The 21,219-nt window shown below is 41.7% G+C and overlaps 1 protein-coding gene and 1 long non-coding RNA gene across 2 annotated transcripts in view; one reads left to right on the forward strand and one right to left on the reverse strand.

The window, feature by feature from the left end:
* Positions 1-21,219, forward strand: part of LOC138406132 (uncharacterized) — a 79,870-nt gene that overhangs the window by 21,857 nt on the left and 36,794 nt on the right. Inside the window, exon 2 of the long non-coding RNA XR_011239761.1 lies at positions 17,204-17,282. This is a non-coding gene — a long non-coding RNA (uncharacterized lncRNA). The remainder of the gene's footprint in view (positions 1-17,203; positions 17,283-21,219) is intronic.
* The window catches only part of LOC109626592 (carbohydrate sulfotransferase 15), a 31,904-nt gene that overhangs the window by 4,795 nt on the left and 5,890 nt on the right, over positions 1-21,219 (reverse strand). Inside the window, exons 2-4 of the mRNA XM_020082665.2 lie at positions 6,905-7,496; positions 5,585-5,924; positions 1,914-2,057 (exon numbers count right to left, since the gene is read on the reverse strand). Of these exons, the coding sequence (XP_019938224.1) occupies positions 1,914-2,057; positions 5,585-5,924; positions 6,905-7,345 (925 nt within the window). The 5' untranslated portion in view covers positions 7,346-7,496. The remainder of the gene's footprint in view (positions 1-1,913; positions 2,058-5,584; positions 5,925-6,904; positions 7,497-21,219) is intronic.

Here is a 21,219-nt window from a genome sequence, read left to right on the forward strand (position 1 = left end):
TGAGCAGGACTTTGGCACACTCCCCCTTAACAAGGATTATTTATTTAAAGAGGGAGACAAAACAGGGCGGCATGCTAAGCTGCGCTCAATGCACCAACATGGTCCACTGTGAAAAGGCTATTGTTGAAAACTTTAAATGAGTTTTTCTTTGCAGCTGAGCAGTCCTTTCAGATGGTGTTTGGACATTGGGGGAAAGACAGAGACAGATGAAAGCATGAGGGGCTGGAGGCAGGATATGCAGATCGAGGAAGGAGGTTTGTGAAAAAAATCTCCACCCCGCTGCGGATATTAATGCTGTCCTGGCAGAAAAAAACAATGATTCTTTTCTACGGCACTTCAGTGAAGTGGCTAAGTGAAGCAGAAGGAAGTCCAGTATTATTAAGCTGTTAGACTCCTCTTTAGGGCTGAGTCACCGGCTTGCTTAAAAATCACTATCACCCTCTGGAGCGAGCTGCTACAGAGCAGCCCTCTGCTACAGCCCCGTTACCTGCTGCTTTAATAGCAGCTTTGTAATATTGGAGCCGAGATTACAAGCGAAGTTCCAGGCAAGTGTCGGGTCACCCGGAGCCAAACGCGATTGGCTGCAGCCTGATGGGGCCACAGGGAGCTGTCAGTCCACGTTCCACACACAGATCACAGCACCGATACATGACCTGGGTATCAAATATGATTCTGCAGGGAAGGGAGGGCCAAGCTGGTCTCTGACATGATGTCACACTTTGACAAAACAGGAAGTCAGGTTCTATGCTGAACAGGAAATGACTGTGCTACTAAAGCTGCTTGGAGATGTGATTGGAAAGACGAGAGAAATTGTTGTACATGCTTTCATTTGTATTTTGTTTCCTCAGCTTCCATCTAACACTTCTTTAGATAACAGATTAGAGGATAGAAAAATAATAATGTTCCACTCATTAGGTTCTGCTGAGTTTTAAGTAATGCTTTGCTGGCTCAATTTGAAACACTGTGTTAAGCTTTTGTCATGACGTTCCATGTTGAGCTGTTCGTTAGCTTTGTGTTTTTATCATGACTGAGTGAGGACGCTGTCGGCAGGAGCGTCTCGATGGAATTTAAAGGCCTCAGGCAAAAAGGATCTGGAGGGCCCCTTAGTAGACCAAACATAAAGCAAAACCCCAGCAAAATAATGTGCAAACTGTGCACACACATACATTTAAGTAAAGTAGTAAAGTTTAAGTGCAAACCACCACCACCATCCCAGATACGTATTTAAACCTTTTAGTCTTCAACCAAACCTCTAAAATTATGAGGCGTGTAACTATAGCTTATGGCAAGGGGTCTCATAAGGGGGTTTCCAACCATGGTTGAGTCTCCTGTACACAGCCTATCTTAGAATTTGATTGATTGCTGTGGACTAATGTAATCAGCCCCTCTCAAAGGTCCCCTCTCAGCTCAAGGCCCTGGGCAATTGTTTAATTTGCCTACCCCTGTTGCAGCGCCTCTTGCAGTCAGCTAGAAGCACTCTTTATTGTGCAGTGGTGTAACAGGTGGCGTTCTGAGTGGGCTCTGAGAGACAAAATACAGACGAATACCCTGTTGAATTTGATTGGTTTATTTTAGCCGATAACAATCCATTCAAATATGTCTGAATCTGCCTTAATGCAGATCCTTTGAATTGGCTGGTGTCATGTCAATGCAACTGAAAACATTACCACCAGATAAGGGATGCACACATGAACACATCGTCTCAAGCCAAATGGCCCACACACACAGAAAGCCACTCTACATTGTGCAAAAGATATGAGCTGACTTTAAAAATTGGAATTCAAATTGTTAACCTTTAGTGGATAACTCCTTATTTTTCTTGTTTAGGTGGGAGAGGGGGGATTCTAAAGTCTATAAAGAGTGTAAACAATTCAAAATGAGCACCAAAATGGACTGGCTGCCATTTTGCTTACCTATGATAATGTTAGGCCGGCTGGGGCTTCCACTGGTATTTGCTGTGAGGTTGCCCTGGATTTGATAAGCAGCCTGATCGAACAAGTCCAGGTAGTCTTCCACTGGGTATCGATCTTGGAAGCCCTCGCTGAGATGAATGATACCTGGTGGGGGAAGAAGACAGGGATGGTAGATACACTTCGTTGGGCACAGCGAATATTTACATTTATTGGCAAGTTATCACATCCTATAGTTTATGGAAAGTAAAAGAGCTTTATCAGAATCAGAAGTACTTTATTAATCCCTGTAGGGAAATTCAAACTCATTAAACCTGCCTGCCCCCTCCCCTTCATATGTGTCCGTGTGTGTGTGGAATATCCTCAGGGATTTTGTGTTGTGCTCCAGAATGTTCTAATAACATCCAATTTCAGATCAGTTTAAAATTCAACACTGTCTCCACTCAGCTTTCACTGTTTTCCAATTAAAGGCCAATGTCAAGTTAATGCTTTTAAAGTAACCTACATAATGTGTTTTCCATCCGAGCTGCTGTGGTCGAAGGTATAATTACAATTATGCAATTGTGGAGATTTGGTGTAGGATTTGGGAGCATCCATGCGGCGTAATGAGGTAGCTCAGGCGTATGTAACTTTCAGTGATGCTTTGATGGTGTCGCAGTAAAACACCTCTCTCTATGAAAACATGATTAGAGGACTCTAGTAAACTCTCCAAATAGCCAGCCTGCAGCATTATTCATCCAGTACATCCAGTACAGTCACATTCATATGAGGTGTCTTGGTGCCGGTGTGTTTCGCTCCAGGGCTTTTTCTTCATCTCTGTGAATAAAGTGTCATGCACTTTTCAAATAGTCCATGTTTCTCGATGGGCACGATACAACAGCAGACACATCTGCTTAAGATTCAAACTGTTCCTCTAAGAAAGTTATGCAGCAAGCATAGCATCAAATCACCTTTTCACAACTCTGGTTGAGTGGAGAGACTCGAGGGGGAATGGTATAAACAACTACAAAACAAGACCATTTGAATTTAGAGTGTTCTCAAAGGATGTCTTAAGAGAAACGTGCTGATTACCAGCGCGTAGCCCTGAGTGCAGCACCAGAGGGGAACGAAAGAAAGTGACAGCGCAGATGAAAGCACGGAGGGAGGCTGGTGACAGTAACTGAGAGGGCCCTATGTCCTTGGGATACGGCTGCATTTGCTGCTACGCAACATCACAAGGCTGCGGAAAACACAAGCATGAGGCGGCCAAATGAAGACAAACAACTCCTCCACTACTCGCAGCTTTAGGAGGTCCAAGTAATTATCAACTGAAACCAAACACAGCACATATAATGAGCATTGCATGCAGACTGATCAATCCACCAAAAAGGTATGTGAGTCTCAGCGGGATTAGAGGCATAGTTAGTCAGCAGCTGGACAAACTTCAAAAGGAGCACGTTGGCTGCAACGGTTAAGCCGCCTTTGATATTTTGCAGCGAGAATTTGGATAAAATTTTGAAACAAATGTGGCCAATGGTGCATGTAACACCCTCAACAATTATTCCACTAACCTCCCCCCCCGGGTGAAATCATTAAAATTGAGTAATGTTTCGACAGATGGCTCTGGGCATAACGACATGTATGAATCAGTCATTACTGAGCAGAAGAATCACATGAAAACGGAGTCACTCATGCTGTGCTGATGTGACGCTGTGGCTGCCGATCTTGACGGAGACTGCACACATATGAACACATCTTTTAAATCACTATAAAGTCATTATCTAATCTGCTTTTTTCGATTTCATAAACTGAGCTATGTTTGAACAGAGTCATCAGGCGGAGGCAGATCGCTGCTCTACAGTTTAATTGCTGCTCTTCACAATTTTATTTCTTCCCAGACACACATTAGTGACACACAAACGCATTGACTCGCACTCCTGATGCCTGCCTCTTTAGCTGCTGAAGGATCTCCATTATTCTTAGTCTTAGTCTTAATGGTTGTTTCAGTTTAATAAAAAAAACACATGTAGGTATATTGTTATTTGCTTTTCAACAAAAACTTAAGAAAAACATTTTTTTGTTGATTTAAATCTGTTGGGGCTGGATGCTAATCATTATCTGCATTTTATTTAGAAAATATTTATGATCTAAAAGGGAACAGACTCACTATTCTCTTTTTTTGTGTGTCTTTAGGAAAAGTCACCGAACACAAAGCAAGGCAGCAAAGTGTCTGCAAGTTAAGTGAGGGTTGGATGTGTATAACGCAGAGGCTTTTCAGTTCATTCTGGGCAAATACTCGCAGATCTTGCCTCGTTTTTAATCCCATCTGTGGTGGCGTGGGGGTTGTTTTAACATCACAGACGCACATGGTGAAGAATACGCATTTAAACCTTCAGACGACATGTGACCAGATGTCAAGCGGCTCCTGTCTCCCATTGCACAGTTTGAGGGTTTATTTCTTTGTTTGAGGAAGTGACATATTGCCACCTGTTCAAAGACTGAAAATTAAAGCTAATAGTGTAAGGGAGAATTCTGGATGCGTGTGTCTAAAAAAAACTGAACTGAGACGAAGCAGTGATTAACAGATAGCGCTTAACTCCGGCAAATATTTCCACAAAAAACAGATAAGAAACATGAAAATATGCCTCTGAGAATTTGTAAATTATGCAGCAGCTCCCTCTTAAAATGCTCGGCTGTCAAATTAAATAAATGATAGGTCTGTTAATCTTTTAAATGAGAGTATCAAATCCCTGGTGTGCCAAGGGTCGAGAAAGGAAGCTGTAAATTGAGGCAAGAACCAGGAGCTGACGGAAGCGAAGTTTGTTTTTGAGACGTGACGCAAGGAATGACAGTACAGGAAACTTTGCAACTGCTCATATAGGTTACAGGCATATGAGAGGGCTGCGTCTTTCATGTGTTTCAACCACATAGTCAAATCTATGTCATTCAAGATGCTGAACTCAGTTACTTTTTCACATTTTGTCCTAGTTCAGCTAATAGATCATCACTGCATCAGCTCAACCGTCAGGATGGGTTGTGTCAGGATGGAAAAGTTGGTAATTGAGTAAAAAAGCACACAGGAAGGGTGAAGAGATGATGTGTTCACAGTATTAAACGGAGGTAGCCATAATGATTGTAAATACACGTTTCAGAGCTTTAAATTTGGGGCTAACAAGTTTATTTTTATTCTCAGCCCAAGTTAGCTCTTGAATATTCATTACTTAGGTTATTGCTTTGGGAGATTGAACTGTGTGCACTGGAGACATTTAATCCATGTCACATATCCAGTAATGTTTCACATTAAAAAAGGAATTGTAGGTACAGCTTTTCTTTTCTTTTTGTTGGTAAATTTAATGTAGAAAAAGCTGTTTTCAAATGTGAACTTGTCAGTCAATACCCTGAGGACATTCCACCCAATTAATTGCTAAAACGTACAGTCTGACTCACACATCTTAACAATATGATGACAGTTAAAATACCGGAGATACATTTAATTATGCTTGTGAAAGAGACAGGTCTGCCTTTAAGGATGACACCCCTCTTCAAATGTGAGCGCTCGCCTGAAGCTCACTGAGGTATGGCTCTGCCAAAATGATATACTGCAGAGAGTCACATTTCATACTGCCAATGCCCTGGGGCTCTCATTATTGTATACCAGCCTGGGGGCCGCTTCTATTATGGCTTCTTTTACTCACCAAACCTCTTGCGGGTCCACCAGTGCGGCTCTTTGAAAGTGGTGAACCTGACGTCCGGGTGCAGCCTCAGTCTGTCGTACAGGTCAGTCGTGCCACATTTTGGTTGGCCTATGATATAGAAATAAGGAAGGCACCGCATGCGGTACAGTTTCCCGTCATGGTGAAACAAGTGCTCTCGGAAAGTGTTCCTCAGGTGCTGAAACACGGTCCGGAAGCGCCTTGAGTAGCGCGCGTACAAGTTTGTCCTGTATGGGTCTGAAGTGATATTCCCAGTGTATTCCTCATACCAGCAGGGGTTCTTGACACCAGGCCGGAATTCGCGGGGGATAACAGAAAACATCTGTAACGGCAAACAAAGGCAAGTCAAGCTGGTGAATCTGTGGGGGGGGTACAGTCTCTGGAGGCGCAGTACATTGGTTCTAGATGTGTCGCTTATGCAATGGTATGTTGTGTAGTCAGAGAGCTTTTAGAAATGGACTTGTATTGTGTTGGGTCTGAAAACCAAAGAAACGTTCAACACTTGTATTATTGTCATTCAACCTGGATGAAAACACGACTTGGTGGAGGTAATGAACATGTGTGCAGATGCACTGGGGAGTAAAGCTGACTCATCCACAGGTGAAGAACACATTTCCGACTCAAGTGTTTTTTGACGATTAAACACAACAAAGGCCTGTGTCACTCTGACCTGCTCGCGGTCTGTGAGACAGGACCAAGGACAATTAATGTCAGACCCGTTCTCAGATGTGGTATTGATTGTCCCACGGTCACACTCTGCTATTCATTAGCTTGTTCAATAAGAAATTAGTTATGTTGAGAGTAGCTATGGCACAGGCCATTATCATTAGGGTTAACAGTTAATTGAACCAGGCTTTTGAGGTGAGACGGACGCTGGCAGAAACCCACAGGGCTGGTGCGTTTGAAGACTGTGGGATGACTTTGAGCTTTAAATCCCTTCTGAAGGAAAAAAAAAAGTAAGGGAGAGACATATATGCAATTATCTGGTTTTATACGATTTTTTTTTTCAGAGCAGTTTTATCTTTTTATAAATTAAATTAGAAACTGCAGCCAGTGATGCTCTATAGAACCTTGTGTAGACAGCATGTAGGCATGAATACTGATTTGAATCACCTTTTCTCTGAGTATTTAATTACCCAGCAGGACATGTGTGCGATAGTCAATTGAATCGGAGATCACTATCATGCTGGTATTATGATGTAAAAGATAAAGTTTGCACTATAACATGGAGGTATTCATTCTACAGTTAATCTGATAAGATCAATTGAATTGGGGATATGACAGTGGGTTTTGGCTACTCACATGTTGCTCACTGTTAACCAGCGCCTTAAATTCCGGGATCTGTCGACTGTTTTGAAACTCCACCTTGGATGTGATTGACTTGACCACCAGTTTGATATGTGCATAGTCCTTGACTGAGGAGAGGTTGAAAGCAAAAGGTCCCGGGCTGACCAGGCTGCTGAAGTGGTAAGGAGAAGGGGTGAGGAGGAGGCCCTTCTTGTCTCCTGTCAGGATGTACGAGGCCGTGATGAGGAACGTGACTGCCAGGCCGAACACGAAGCTGTAGAGACGGATCCTGCTGAAGCAGCCCAGGGGGCTCCACCGCCTCGGCAGTTCCCGTTTCACCTCCAAGATCGCAAACAAGTTCATGGGTGTGTCGTCCACCTGCAGGAGCAACGGCCTCTTGCGGTAGTCGTCCACCGACGAGCCCAGCAGGCTGTACTTGTAGTCCATCTGCGTCATTGTGTCAGGGAATCCCAAGTGTCAAAGCTCAGACACTTAGGGGGGCGTTGTAAAGCAGGAGCCAACCAGACGAGAGGGTTTGAGATGGGGCCGGCAGTTTAAGTCCATGATGGGTTGTAGAGAACATCCCACCTCATCCACTCATACCTTCCTGTTTCAAAGAAAAAAAGAAATTGGTTAGATGACTGGCTGTCTAATGCAACTCATTGTTGTCACACATGTTCTCATGCCACAGGTTTGTTACATTCCACTAAAGTTGCTGCAATAGACTGAGTCACATCCTGTTTAAGTGCTGACTTGCATTTAGTAAGTTTAGTAAGTGGAAGTTCTTTCCATTAAACATTTTATGCATCAGGAGCTTGTCGACACTTCCCTTAATCTCTGATGACAAAATAAAGCTGCTCTGAGAAATGGGTGTCAGCAGAGAAAGGCAGTGACTGTCTGCTCCATTTCTTGACAGTTTTTCTGGTATCATTGTTATTGCGACTAAACCTGAAGTGGAAAAAATACCATTAATATTAAATTAATTTCACTGGCTTCCTCTCACACTTTCTGTTTTAATCAGACAGCACAGCGACACCCTTCCCAACCTCACAGTCCATCTTCCCATCCTCCTTGTGCATCAGAGCCACAATATGGAGGAAGCGATAAGAACCAGGGATGCATTCAGCCTAGCAACTACGAGGCTGCGTGTCAGACTCTCCTGGGGAGAAACATGAACATAAGAGATACCTGGTTCGGACCGGAGAAGGGATTATATTATCAGAAAATGGTATTCCTCACTGTGAAGTCAACAGTCGCCCACAGATAAAAGAAGGGCGGATGTCTAAAGGTCGAGAGAATTGGGGATATTTAATGATAATGTTCCTGCAGCAGTAATGTCTTGTTTTATCTTTGAGGTTTTCTCTGTATCTGGAGCTGAGCCAATATGGTGGCAGTGAATAGAATACAGCATAATGACAAAAATCCAGCAGAGCCGAGGGTCCGGGGCAAGATGAGTGGAATGTTTGCAGATTTAACTGAAGCCACTGGTAATGTTTCACACCTGCACACTTGAAACTGCATGGATACAGCCACGAGGTTGATGTATGTAATACCTGCAACCTGCTCCTGCTCGCATACATCATAAGATAACGGCACCATGGAAATGAGTCATCGCTTCTCCTCACAGCAGTTGATATTGTCTGTCCCCCACACCTCCCGCCCATCGCTCACACCCTTTTCACAGCTCCGTATTTGTGGAGCTTGCGGGCAGAGCTGATAAGAGGGACGGCCGGAAAGCGTTCGCCTCCTTGCTCCAGCAATGTCATTTACTCCCAGCTGGGCCCTCAGCATCACACCACAGCAACAGCCTCTCCAGGACACAGGTGGGAGGTGGGGGGGAAACAAGCCCTGTGCTAAAAAGACCAATTTCTAACCTTCAAGATGTTAGTACGACTGACGTTTGAGAAAAAATACAGCACAGAAGAATAAAGGATTCGCTGCAAAAAGCTGAAACCACAGTCACACATTAATCTGTTTCCACTTTTTGCCAGAAAATGAATGATCTTCTGGAGCAGGATTATCACTGAGTAATGGGTTTTAAATTACGATAGCTACTTCAATTAAAGTTTGCCCACATATGGCAGATGGTGAATCAGTGCTTCTCTTGCATAAAGTTCACCAGAACAAGCATTTACTCGTTATTAAAATACTCTTTCATGATTTGTGGTTCCATATGAACAAAAACATAAAAAAAGATTCCAAAGTGATGATAGCTACAAAAACACTAAGAGGTTTACTTTATCAGAAATGGAAAAACAGCGGATCAGATCTGCATGATCAAAGCTCAAAAACGTTGTCATGTCATTAGCACTTATCGACTTGTCTGTGTCCTTCATCAAGGCTGAAGTCAATGGGGAGCTTGTGCTCAAGGCTATTTAAGATAGAATGAACGAAGAGGAAAGCATGAGAGTGAAAGATGGAGACGGGGCAGGGTGAAAAAAGAGAGTAGAGGGATTGAGGGAGGAGGAAATCATCTGTGTCACTGATGAGAGAATGTCACTCTCAAGGGAACTCGCATCTAAATCAATCAGCTAACTGTAGCAGTGGGCGACTGGCAGCTTGACAGACCGCCGCTCTATTCATAAAGCAAATACGATGCTCCTGTCCATCAAACATGATGAAATGGCTTAACTCGAACAGAAATATGGCTGCAGGGGCAGTGGACAAAGAGGACACAAGGTTGCATCATCTACCTTTTAGTAGACAAACCTTCAAACTCGTAATAGTAAAAGAAAACCAAAAGTATGGATTTGAAGGTTTTCATTAAAGATGGATGTTGACCACATTTATTTTTTCTTCTTTTCAGATCTATGCATCAATTTGAGAAATATTTCGGTTGCCAGGTTGTAAAATCCTCTTTGGCTCGTGTACAGCATCAATGTGCTTTGTCTTTTTACTTTTAATACCAGCAGTACAGCCTGGACGATACTGAATTTTTTAAACCTATATTGATATCGTACATTTTCAGAAAATTACTTACAATAAATCTGCAGTAGGCTAACATTGGCTGATATTTCAGCCAAGATTTGCTTTCGTAAATTATTTAGATAGAGTGAGTTATTTAGTGTCATGGGTTTCATGGTTTCTAATAAAGAGCTAGCTAAAATTTTGTCAGGTGTATTTATATGGTGCCAAATCATAATAGAAGTTATCTCAGGATAATTCTCCCATGAACAACCACTTGGTGACGGTGGTAAGGAAGAACTCTGCCATTTGACGAGAGGAAACTGTCTTTCCTTTCATTCAGAGATTGATCAGTGAATAAAGGCAATCACCGAGATTTGTTTTACATCTGTCATTTTACTCCCACTCTCCGTTTTCCATCCCTGCTCTGGAAAAGCCGACCAGTCTCACACAGTGGGAGCTAATTGCTGTTCTCTTGTGTGCCTTTTTTTCATTTAGCAATTTTTTTTCTTTGTGTTTACTGCTGCCAGTACAGGATGATTGATTATTTTTGTGAAAAGCTGCAGATGGAAATATTGAAAGTCATTGTTGTTAACTTCTACTAAGCCACTTTTTGTAGAAAATCAGGTCGTATGAGGCAAATGTGAAAATCTGCTTTAAAAATGTGGTGATGACAAACAAACAACGAAAAGACTTTACTTGCAGAGTAGAAATAGTGTTCTGAGTCCTGTGTCCATGAACTTTATATATATAAGTTATATTTCATATCAAAAGATATCAAACAATAGGAATGACAAAAACACTCCACAGCCCTTTAATCATTCTGTCATCAAACTACAGTGGTGAACGAGCATTATACCTGGCTGGACGAGGAGTCTGTGCAGGAGAGAGCACAATGTCCTACTTCCTCCACTCGCTGGTATTTCAAATGGAGGAAATTAATTGCATGGGCCCCTAAAATGCCCCTTTTTGTTTTGGTTCAAACCAAACGAGCCAGCTCTTTCTCAGACTACAGAGAACTCACTATTCTATATCACGGAAGATAGTTAGAATATCTTGGTTATTCTCACAGACCTCCCTGTGTTCCTGCTGGAGAAGATTAAAAGGCCTTTTTTTCTATCAGGCATAACACTAACCCATTTACAGTGGAAGTCAGAAGTTCCATGCTTGTTTTCTCTTTGAAAAATGGTGCAGGAAACTCATGAAGGCACCGTGAAACAATCTGCCTCAGTGTAAGTGTTTCTCTGGTTGTCTAAGGAGGAAGATTTTCTTAGAGCATCAGAGCATCTTTTATTTACTGAGGGCTGTTTACGTTGCATAACCTCATCTTCAACCATCTGCATCTTCAACCATCTGCAGCTGCAACAGGTAGATTAGAGGTTGGGTTGGAAACTGGGACACAGAGGAAATTGGGTATGAGATGAGTTGATAAGCTCAAGCAAAAGTGATCCATGTTACCAGAATCATTGAAAAATGGTTAAATACTAAAAGACAAATGAATCAATGGTAACCTGAAGGACAGTGGAGAACGTACCACGTCAAGGCTCCACAGTCCCCTTGTAATTCACTTAATCCATCTGTTCATCTGAATATAGTTCTAAAACTCTAAATGTTACTTAAGATCCATTAATTATGCTTTGGGAAATTGGTGAAAATCACAATTTCTTTTGGACCCTTGATCCAGATCTTTACAAAAATGTAGTTGTGTCTTTCTTCGTGTCATCGTTCCACCAGCTGGCGATTATAATGTAACGATGTAATGTAATGAGATATGTCATCATGTCATCAACAACGACAGTAAGCTTTTTCATGCACTGTGGGTATGCAGTACAACACTACTGACTAATAAACACAATGTAAACAGGAGATTATCCCTGATTCATTGCATAGGTGTTTAAAGTAAGACAATATTGTTGCCTCCCTACATAGCCAGCAACATAGAAATTGCTTGCAGACTCTGTTATCTGTGACAGAAGTAAAAGAACAGAGTAGCACTAGTGGGAGGTGCATGGCATAAACAACAGTCTGCTGCTAGCCCTCCATCATCACCACAGTCAGAGAAAAGTGACAAAGCAAGCAAGCAAGCATAGGTACTTCTGCTTTGTCGAGGGAGAGGGGGAATAGAAAACATGAGCAGAAAATGACAGGTTAGACCAAAAACCCTGCGATGAAGATACTTTGGAGACCTTGAGAATATAACAGCACATACTTTCCACAGAGTCTTTGTGTGCAGCTGCCCAGGAGTGCTCTCAACGTACTCTCTCAAACTGATTTGAACAATTCACTGTCATACTGAAGATACTGTTTGTCATTCAGCAATGAGATGCTTTCACAGAGCATTATGAAGCCATTTCTCCTGTAGAGAGACCACTTGTGTTCCGAAGCAAATAAGCAAACGGATGGAGAATAGAGCAAACTGCTAATGACTCAGTATTAAAGAACAGTGCTGCCTACAGACTCAGGCAGTTTCCCATTATGGCCTTGTGCTGTAAACATGTAATTTCCACATGTTCACTTCTGAGAAATTATCTGCTCGACCTTTCCTTGCCTTGACCTCTTAAACATGACCAAGAGCTGGAAGGTGGACTGTGGTCGAAGTCCAGCAAGACAACAGGAAGTTCTGTCAGGGCGAGAGCGTGACAGGAGCAGTCAGAGGGAAGAACAAAGCGGGTGTCACTGCTGAGTCAGCTGGAGAAAAAAAAATGTTTCCACCAGTCCACTCACAATAATTAAAGTTCAGCGTGGGGCCACTGCGAGGGTGATACAGCCCTGAGACTCAGCCTGACAATGGCAACATTAGCAGCCTTGTGATTGGCTGAAGGGGGCTGGTGATATATAGCGGCTGATGACGCATTGCCTCCTACATTTAGGTTTTTTTAATTTCCAAGAACTCTCTCCGTAAACTTTGGATAAGATGCATGTATTTTTATTGGAAGTAGAAAATATGTCAATTATTCATTTATGCTTTTCATTTATGCTTTTCGAAAATCTTCAAGATTTCAGCCCTGATTTATATGCCTTCACACGGGGTTACTGTGGTAACAGCCAGTCTGGATTGATACTACAGCAAACACTTTACAAGCAGCTACTGTGTCAGAAGTACACGAGCAGCACAGCCCAAAGACCTGCGCTGCTTTAGTGAAGAAGTCAGTCAAAAATAATTGCGACAGTGCTCTGATGTCACGCAGCACAAGCCTCAAGTTCTCTCCACAACAGCAGAGCGATGCTGAAAGGAGCTGGAGTCAGAGGAGCGTGTGTTACCTGCCGCTCTTGTTCTATCAGCTCGTTGTGGCTGGTCCTTCTTGTTCTATTTACTCCTTTAAAAAAATGAAAAATTACTGCTCATGAGAAAATGAGCGACTCCATGTTTTGCCGGTGAATGTATTTAATGTGAGCAGGTAACGTTTGGTCAGTTTCTAGAGCCTTCGTGTAAATCACTCGTGCCTTATTGAGAAATCATGATGACTGATGAAGTTAAGTTGATTATACGTCTTCTACACACAAAAAATATTGACTTGAGGTTCTCTTGTGATGAGGCCATTTCCAAAAACGCTTTGACTCGTAGAAAATAAATAGAAGCAGGAGAAGTTCCAAACGAGCAGCTGCACCTTTATGTCCGTCTGAGAACACAAGAAATGGTTTAACACTGCTGTGTTAAAACCTGATAGTCACCCAGGAAATTATGAGCATTAACTACGGAGTATCCATTCAAATTCAGGTCAATTAGAAGGAGCATCATTTGTTAGAGCAAATGAAGCAAGAACAAACGCAAGTTACTAAGGCATGAAGTTAATCCTTGCAGTAGCTTGGGAGTACAAGAGAAACATCTGGAAAGAGGATTTAATCGAGCTTCATTTCTACAATGTACCACAAAGCCCACTGATAATAGAGCAAGCAGGAGCCATATGACCTGTCAAGTATGTCACTTCCTCCTCTAATGCCCTCAGAGGCTGCGGCCCAATCCAATCATGAAAATCACCACCATGTAACACAAGTAAGAAAGGGAGGATCAGTATTCGCTGCAGCTTACAGTGGATTTATGGATCATATTACCCAGGGAGAAGACATCCATCACATTCCCGCAGATCACACATACTGTCGACCAAAAGATCAGACTCTAATCTCCAGGAAATCAGGCAGCAGCCCCCCCTTCCTCCCAGAGGAGATCAGAGTCCAGGACCTGACCGTGACCCGACCGAGGAGCCAGCGGGTCAAATTATCAACAAAAGTGTGAGACACTCACTGCAGAGGAGGGTGGCGAGAAATGTGGCCTCTGCCCTGGATTCATAACTGCTGCTAAGCTGGCTTCTCAGGTTTGAGTCCCACTTCAGCACTTTCTTCTGTCTCATCTTTTATTCATTATTTTAATTTCACCGGCAGCCTCCCGCATGCCAGGGCTGCCTGAGGTCAGAGTTTCACACTGCGGCCATTTGTTTGCATTCTGCGACCATTTTTTAAGACGGTGCTTCCCGAGACTAACTAGGAGCCCCAGTGTGAGTTTTTTACCCCAAAATCTTCATTGTGTGAAATGTGAAAAACAGAAGCTCCTAGTTGGTCTGGAGCTGTGGAGGAGATGTCATTAAAAAAAGCAGAAACAGTAATATCCATTTAAATTATTGATAGTGGAGTGGGATGTAGTGAGAAGAACTCATACAATGAGGATGAACTGGTACCGAAAGTTATTATTCAGAGATCTGAAGAAAGGTTAAAGGTTGTCTATCTTCTATTGGAAGAGAGCCTACTGTACATGAAAAGATCATTCATTATTTATGGCATTTTTCGAAGGCCTGAATCTTTAACACAATAAAGATTGAGGAGTGTGAATGAAACAGGGCTTTAAATTTGAGGTTCATGTGTAAAACAGTGATGTGTTTGCACTTCATTTCCCAAAGAATAATTTATCAGGATGAATTTTAATTTGATTTGTCTCCAACTTGTTATTTAACTCTAAACCCTGATGAATTCAAATTATTCTGGAGACATCTCTGAATGTATATTTCAGTGTTTTTTTTCTTATGTTAGAGAAAGTTTTATGATCTGTCAAACAGTGATCCTCAGTCACTTTAATTAAATTTCTTCATTTTATCCTGTCTTGCATTTTGTATCAGTGGCCAGATGCTGCTGTCTCTTGATATTGATTCATATTATTTTCTTGTGAAATATGAATCCATCTTGCTGACAGAATTTTGGATGTAATTTGAAATGAAAGAAGGCAGAGACAGAATTTTGAAATGCTGACTGACAAGACAAAACTTATTGTAAGTTGCTGGGAGAAAAGAGAAACTGCAACATGGACAAGAAGTCGTGAACTTTCGCTTCAAATTAATTCGACGCTCAGTGCTGCGTAGGAGAATTGGATGTTTTGGGGATTTATGAAAGACGTGCCAATCAGTTTCTCATCGCCTTGAGGTGCATCTCTCTTGTTTTTAAATTGCCAATAATGTGGGTGGCAGTCGCAGCCTGTAACTTTTACGTTGAGCACCATTAGCCACTCAGCAACTTGTCTGTTTCTCTGGAAAGTGGATAAGCACCAACACTGAAACTACCAGGATAAGAGACACACCGACAATAAGTGCTGAGGCTAGACGTTACCCCTTTACCTAATCTCACCTTGTCGACCATCTTTTCATGTGCTCGGCACCAACACCTGCTCCTGCTCACCTCCTCGCCCTCTTTACAAGACCTGACAGCCTGTCTCTCTACATGTGGATCAAAGTTCAATCCACTGTTAATCTTCTTTTTGGACAAGAAGCAGACAGACCTGGGGGAAATGCAGCTGGTAATTAATCCAATGGGAATGTTGACTGTTTCCAGTGGAATGCGTCTGAGCCCACGCAGCCACATAAATGGCTCCCATCCAAATTGGCACACATTTTTTGGGGGGGGAAACCATAACACTTAAGAATAAGAAAAATGTTGTGGCTAGAACATTGAATTCTAAATTAACATTTATAACAGCATCGCAGTCGTTGAGTCTTTCTATATCCGCATGTTGTTGACGTTTGTCTGACATTGGTAGGACACATTTGTAAACGATCACAGTTGGTAAACCATTACTAAAGTCTGACTTTATGACACATCTGTGCAACACTTGAACACAGGACATTTTGGTAAAAGCTCAATGGGACTATAATGAGAGCCACTAAGGTCGAGGAATTCAAAAAACAGAGTGCTCAGACTGGATGTTCCCAACAAAAGGTGTTGAGAGTGAATATAAAAATTTGAGTGGTGAAAAACATGCAGCAGCCTTCAATGACTGATCCTAAAAAAGTAACTCCAAGCGCATTCATTTGGCACAATTTGGGAGATAAATGACTGTTGAGATAAACTAAACTCTTGAGAGAGACTCTTGCAGCCTGATAGTGGTAGTAACTGTATGTCAAGAATATTTGGATAAATTTGCTGTGAAAGTTTGGACATAAATTCTTGACTCACGAGTCAGTGAGGATGATTTTTTTTTCATAGCGCCACCGACAGATTAACCTTCATGGCTTTGGGTGAAATGTCTGAAGAACTAGTAAATGGATTGCCATTTACCTGTGCTGACAGTGTCACAGCACCAACTTGTATTGATTTAGTAATTAGCAGTATAACGTTATGTAAGGAATTTAATTCTTTTCTGTGTCTGTTTTCTAGGAACTTAATTTTGGGTTGAGGAAACATAGCAGACTTGGTCTAAAAGAGAAAAATAGAATACAGCAATAGTTGGTTCAGTGGTTGGTGTGAAAGATAAAAACCTGACACTGAGCTGTCCTGCTGTGGTGCCATTTTACCTTCTTTAGTGATTATTGGTGTTGGGACCTTAGAGGTGCATTACTGCCAGTGGCCTGGTGTCACTATTTATGGGCTCTCTCAGTTTCATTATGTTCCACTTGAAAAAATCTGAGTGAAACCTACTTGTGGAATTCAATAGACTGTTCTAGTGTTTGGCTCAATATTGAACTTTTTAATATCACACCAGTTTGACACTGGCCCAACCCTATACCCCTTCGAGGTCCTGATCATCAGAGTTAATCTAACTGAATCTAAATGTTTTACACACAGAAGAACACATAATATATCAAATGAAGAAATGAGAGTCCTCATACAGAGTTAGGTTTTCACCTCACAGCACTGAAATTATACTTAATTGTGAGGGATTATTCAGTGGCTCCAGTTTGGGGGATTTAATTCAATCATAACTTTCCATCTATCACACTTAGGCCTTATCAGCAAACACCTTTCAGCTTGTTAGCAGCCAACTGTGGTTACCACTTAGGTTAACACAACGTTTGTGTGACAGATTTGTGATGTGTAAAGGTTTTATAGGCTTCCATTTACTGCTGCAGAATGTAAGGGACCCTTGGGATGTGTGGTGTTGCTTATAAGTCACTGTTCTCAGTCCACACATGTTTTTATATGTCCTCCTAGTTGCCCAGCCAGACAGATGAAGATAATGATGGTACCCAGGACTCATATAAACTGAAGTCCCAGAGGACTGGAGCACCAGGTAAGGAAACTGAGATAAACTTTAGACTCTGACTAAAGATGGATTAAATTCAGAGTACAGGATAAAGTTAGGATCAATACACTTTTGAAATTGAGAAATAACGTTCAGAAATAATTCCAGAGTTTCTAGTTTTAAATCAACCTTTAAGATAAATCTGCATGAGCATGAAGTGTAGAAATTGAGTTGAATCTTCAAAAATGAGACAATGTGAATGGAGTCTTTGAACAAATTATATGAGTAGTGATATTGTACGTAGTCACTGACAAAAGAGGTGTTTGTCAACATCTGTGGACATTTACAAAGCAGTAACGTACTGTCTGAACATGACCGAGCACGAGACGAATACAAAAAATACCCAAGCCCAACCCAGACCTGTTTTCTGTCTGAACCTGAGCCTGATGTTTTACCTGATCACAGGCCCATGCAGCATAAGAATTCAAGTATTTAGCCCAGACAGCATGATCCAACTCAACACAGCTTCTCTCTCAGTGTCTGTTTACCCTCACCACTGGTATCATTTAGTCACTGAATATTTTTCACATAATCTTTTCTACATGTGTACAAACTTCTACTCACTACATTTAACAAGTTCAAAATTTCAGTGACCTCAATTTGAGCTCATTAACCTGAGACGCTACCAACAAACAAGCTACTTTCCTCAGTCCTGTGGTTGAGATGATTCCCAGAGTAACTTGGCCCAGTCAGCGAAATGTTCTTTACACCTGAGATACAACTTGGATACCGTTTGCACCAAGATTTCCACTCAGCGAATCAAAAAAGATGTCAGCCAAATTATTTAAAGACTGCACTTTTCCATCTGTGACTTCTGTATGAGTGATGATGAGGAGCGGCACCGCAGGCTGTGATGTTTTCAGAACAGCTTCCTGTTTTGCCTTTAATTCCCAACTATTTGTGAGGTCCTCCTGCAGACATGAAGTAATCCTGTGCAGTGGCGTTTCACACCTAGTTAACAGTGAGAGCTTTATCTCTATCTGTGCTGAGCCTCCTGCCAGATAGGGATATGTGCACGGATTGAGTGTTGGCCTATGACTGCCAAGAAAACGTGTAAATTGACAAAACGTGGGCTATTACCGAGTCGGCTGGCTTACTGTGCAGCCGCTCGACAGCGGGTCCGATGCATATACAGTTTTAGGGAGGCAACTCGAGGGCATCCCAGAGGATCCATAATATTAACTTGGCCTGTGGACCTTTTTATAAGATGCTTTCTGGATTTTCTTTATGAGATGCTGTGCTTTATCTTCTCCTTGCTACATTATACATGTGGCTCCGCCATAATGAAGGCCTGGACACATTCTCCAGGCTTAACACACACAGGCAGGAAGGTTAATTTTCCCAAATTAAGGGTGAGAAGAAAGAGGTCCCCTTTTGAAAATGGGGGATTAATTGCCTGGTATCTTCATTTTAAAGGTTGCCATGTTCCATCAATTTCACAGAGAGATTACTTGCACTGTAATTTGAGTGTCAGATTTAGCATAAATTACAATAATACACCTGTCTTGTTCAGTATGCTCTGGAAGTAAATCTTCTAATGACAACAGCACATCCATCTTGCAGTGTGAAAAATTTCCCCAGTTCGACAAAAAGGTTCATACTTGCAGTGGCTGCCTCCACAGATATGGAGCTCCAACTCCAAATTAACTTTTGCAGGGATAAACCCACAAAATGATAGCTGCAGCGACGAAAATAACATTTGCAGCAAATTCCTCATGACCCGGGCCAGGTTGTGAGCGTTCGCTTCCAAAAAGCCTGAAAAATGTAAACAGCCCTTGTAGATGCGTCTGACGCTTCTGCTGGACATTTCCAGGCTGTCTGGTAAACGGAACTCGATGTTGACCTTTGAACTCCAACAGACGTGCAGATAGGTGGCAAGTGAGTGCAAGTTTGTTGTTTACCGCCGCTCTCGTTATGGGGTTGAATGAGCTCCAGGGGCAACTGCTGCTTGCACTTTTAATCACAAGCTTAACCATGCATTTGGCTACATTACTTGGAAGGCAGTGATAAGAGGAATTGAACTTCAATCATTCTCAATGTTTTGTTGGTCATTCAGAAAACCACAGATGGCACAGCGCAGCGAAATGGATGCTGTATTGAGAGTTTCTTGTTTAAAAGGAATAATTGGAATACAAACACATCTTCCCACAATGCTGTGCCTTTGTGGAGGTCCCACAGGTCCATGCCGAGGCCCATTAGAGTGACATCTGGAAGACGGATGCTGGAGTCACACACAACCACTAATACTGGCTCTTTCAGCTAACATAACCTAAAATAATAAGCCTTAACTAAGGGATTCCATGGCAGCACATGAAAGCATCCATCAGCCAGTGGTGGAGTAAATATAGATTATAAAAGTCATGTGCGTATAAATAGATTCATGAATATTTTCCAGGAATTCACATTAACCAAAATACGTATGCCTGTTTTTAATGTAGTATCATGTGATTAAATGAATAGGGCCTCTATAGTTTCATTGCAAATTTATTCAGAACTGTATGAAAATTAAAATCAGATAAAAACATGGAAATATTGATGCACAACCTTTAAACTCGACAGGTCATTTCTTTTCCCCCTACATTTTCTGTTTTCCTTTCTTGAAGATCTTTAGCTCCTATTTACAACCACAAAATTGAGACATGGGACCCCTTCAGACATAATTGAGACAGTTGTTTATATTTTGGCAATTTGGCACCATTAAAAGAAGCAGAGTTAACTATGAGCAGCTCCTTTTCCCAGAATACCCATGCATGTGCAGTACAGCTGGTTTATGGTGAATTGGAAGAAAACGTATGAATCTGCAAGTTCTGGAGTTTTGTGTTTTTCAAAGCGGATTTATTAAAGATATTTATGGACATGGAGAAATTAACCCTCAGAACGTCAGTACAACTTATTCTAAGGATATACATATGTGTGGGTGTTTTACTGTTGTGTAATTCCGAGAGGTATGAATATTGCAAAATTGGGCACTAATGCTTTAAAAGTACCTTAATTGCCTTTCACCTCCTGCTACATCTCTTTACCCTACGTCTCCCCCTCTGCCATGGTATCCCCGTCAACTCCGTCACGGTCCTCTGAGCAGGCATAACTCACAGTATGAAATTCTATGGTTTAAACCAATCAGCTCCTTTAGAAAGAATAAATCAATAATAATAATTTAAAAATTAAACCCAGTAAAAGTCAAAGATAACAAGCCACATTATGTATTAGTTTTCAGCAGTAGGTTATTAACAATAAAGAGATGATATCAGTAATGTGGTTATGGAAATAGCGATATTTACATAATTGTAAACATGCAATTTCCCCTGCTTAAGTAATTATATTCATACAACACAAAGTGCCATAAATCAAACCAGTAGCTGCATTGGGCTCTTTTCTCGTTCACCAGCCTCACATCTATTTGGCACAACTGGGTACAGATGGTGAGGGGAAGAAAAGCCAGTTTGGTTTCCCGTGTGTCATTAATACAGGCAGTGACCCTCGACTTGGTGGCGGCACACAGCAACTCAGGGACGCCAGATTTACCTTCCTCCTCTGCACCTGAAAGTCCCAGCGTGATGTCCACATCGTTCATGGGGAGAAAACTGTCAGAGCGAAACGTAAATCAAAGTGAAAGGCACAAAAACGCTTGTGTTCTTTTATAGCATGTTGGTCTTCATGGGTGACCTATTATGCCCAAGCTGTTTTCTGATGATAACACACTCAATCCTTTAAATACAACATGTTACTTTCCCCATTTGATAGAATTCCACTCAACAATGCTCATAATAGTTCGTGAGACTTTTTAAATCCAGAATTGTCATTTTCACGAGAAGAAAGTGGGAAATTTAATGTGATTCATTTGCCACCAAATTTCCAGAAAACATTAATGGTTTTGTTTTACATGCAAATGATTTTCCTAAAGGGGAATATACATGTCTGGAGT

Source organism: Paralichthys olivaceus, chromosome 21 (genome assembly GCF_024713975.1).
Source record: "Paralichthys olivaceus isolate ysfri-2021 chromosome 21, ASM2471397v2, whole genome shotgun sequence".
Classification (NCBI taxonomy): domain Eukaryota; kingdom Metazoa; phylum Chordata; class Actinopteri; order Pleuronectiformes; family Paralichthyidae; genus Paralichthys; species Paralichthys olivaceus.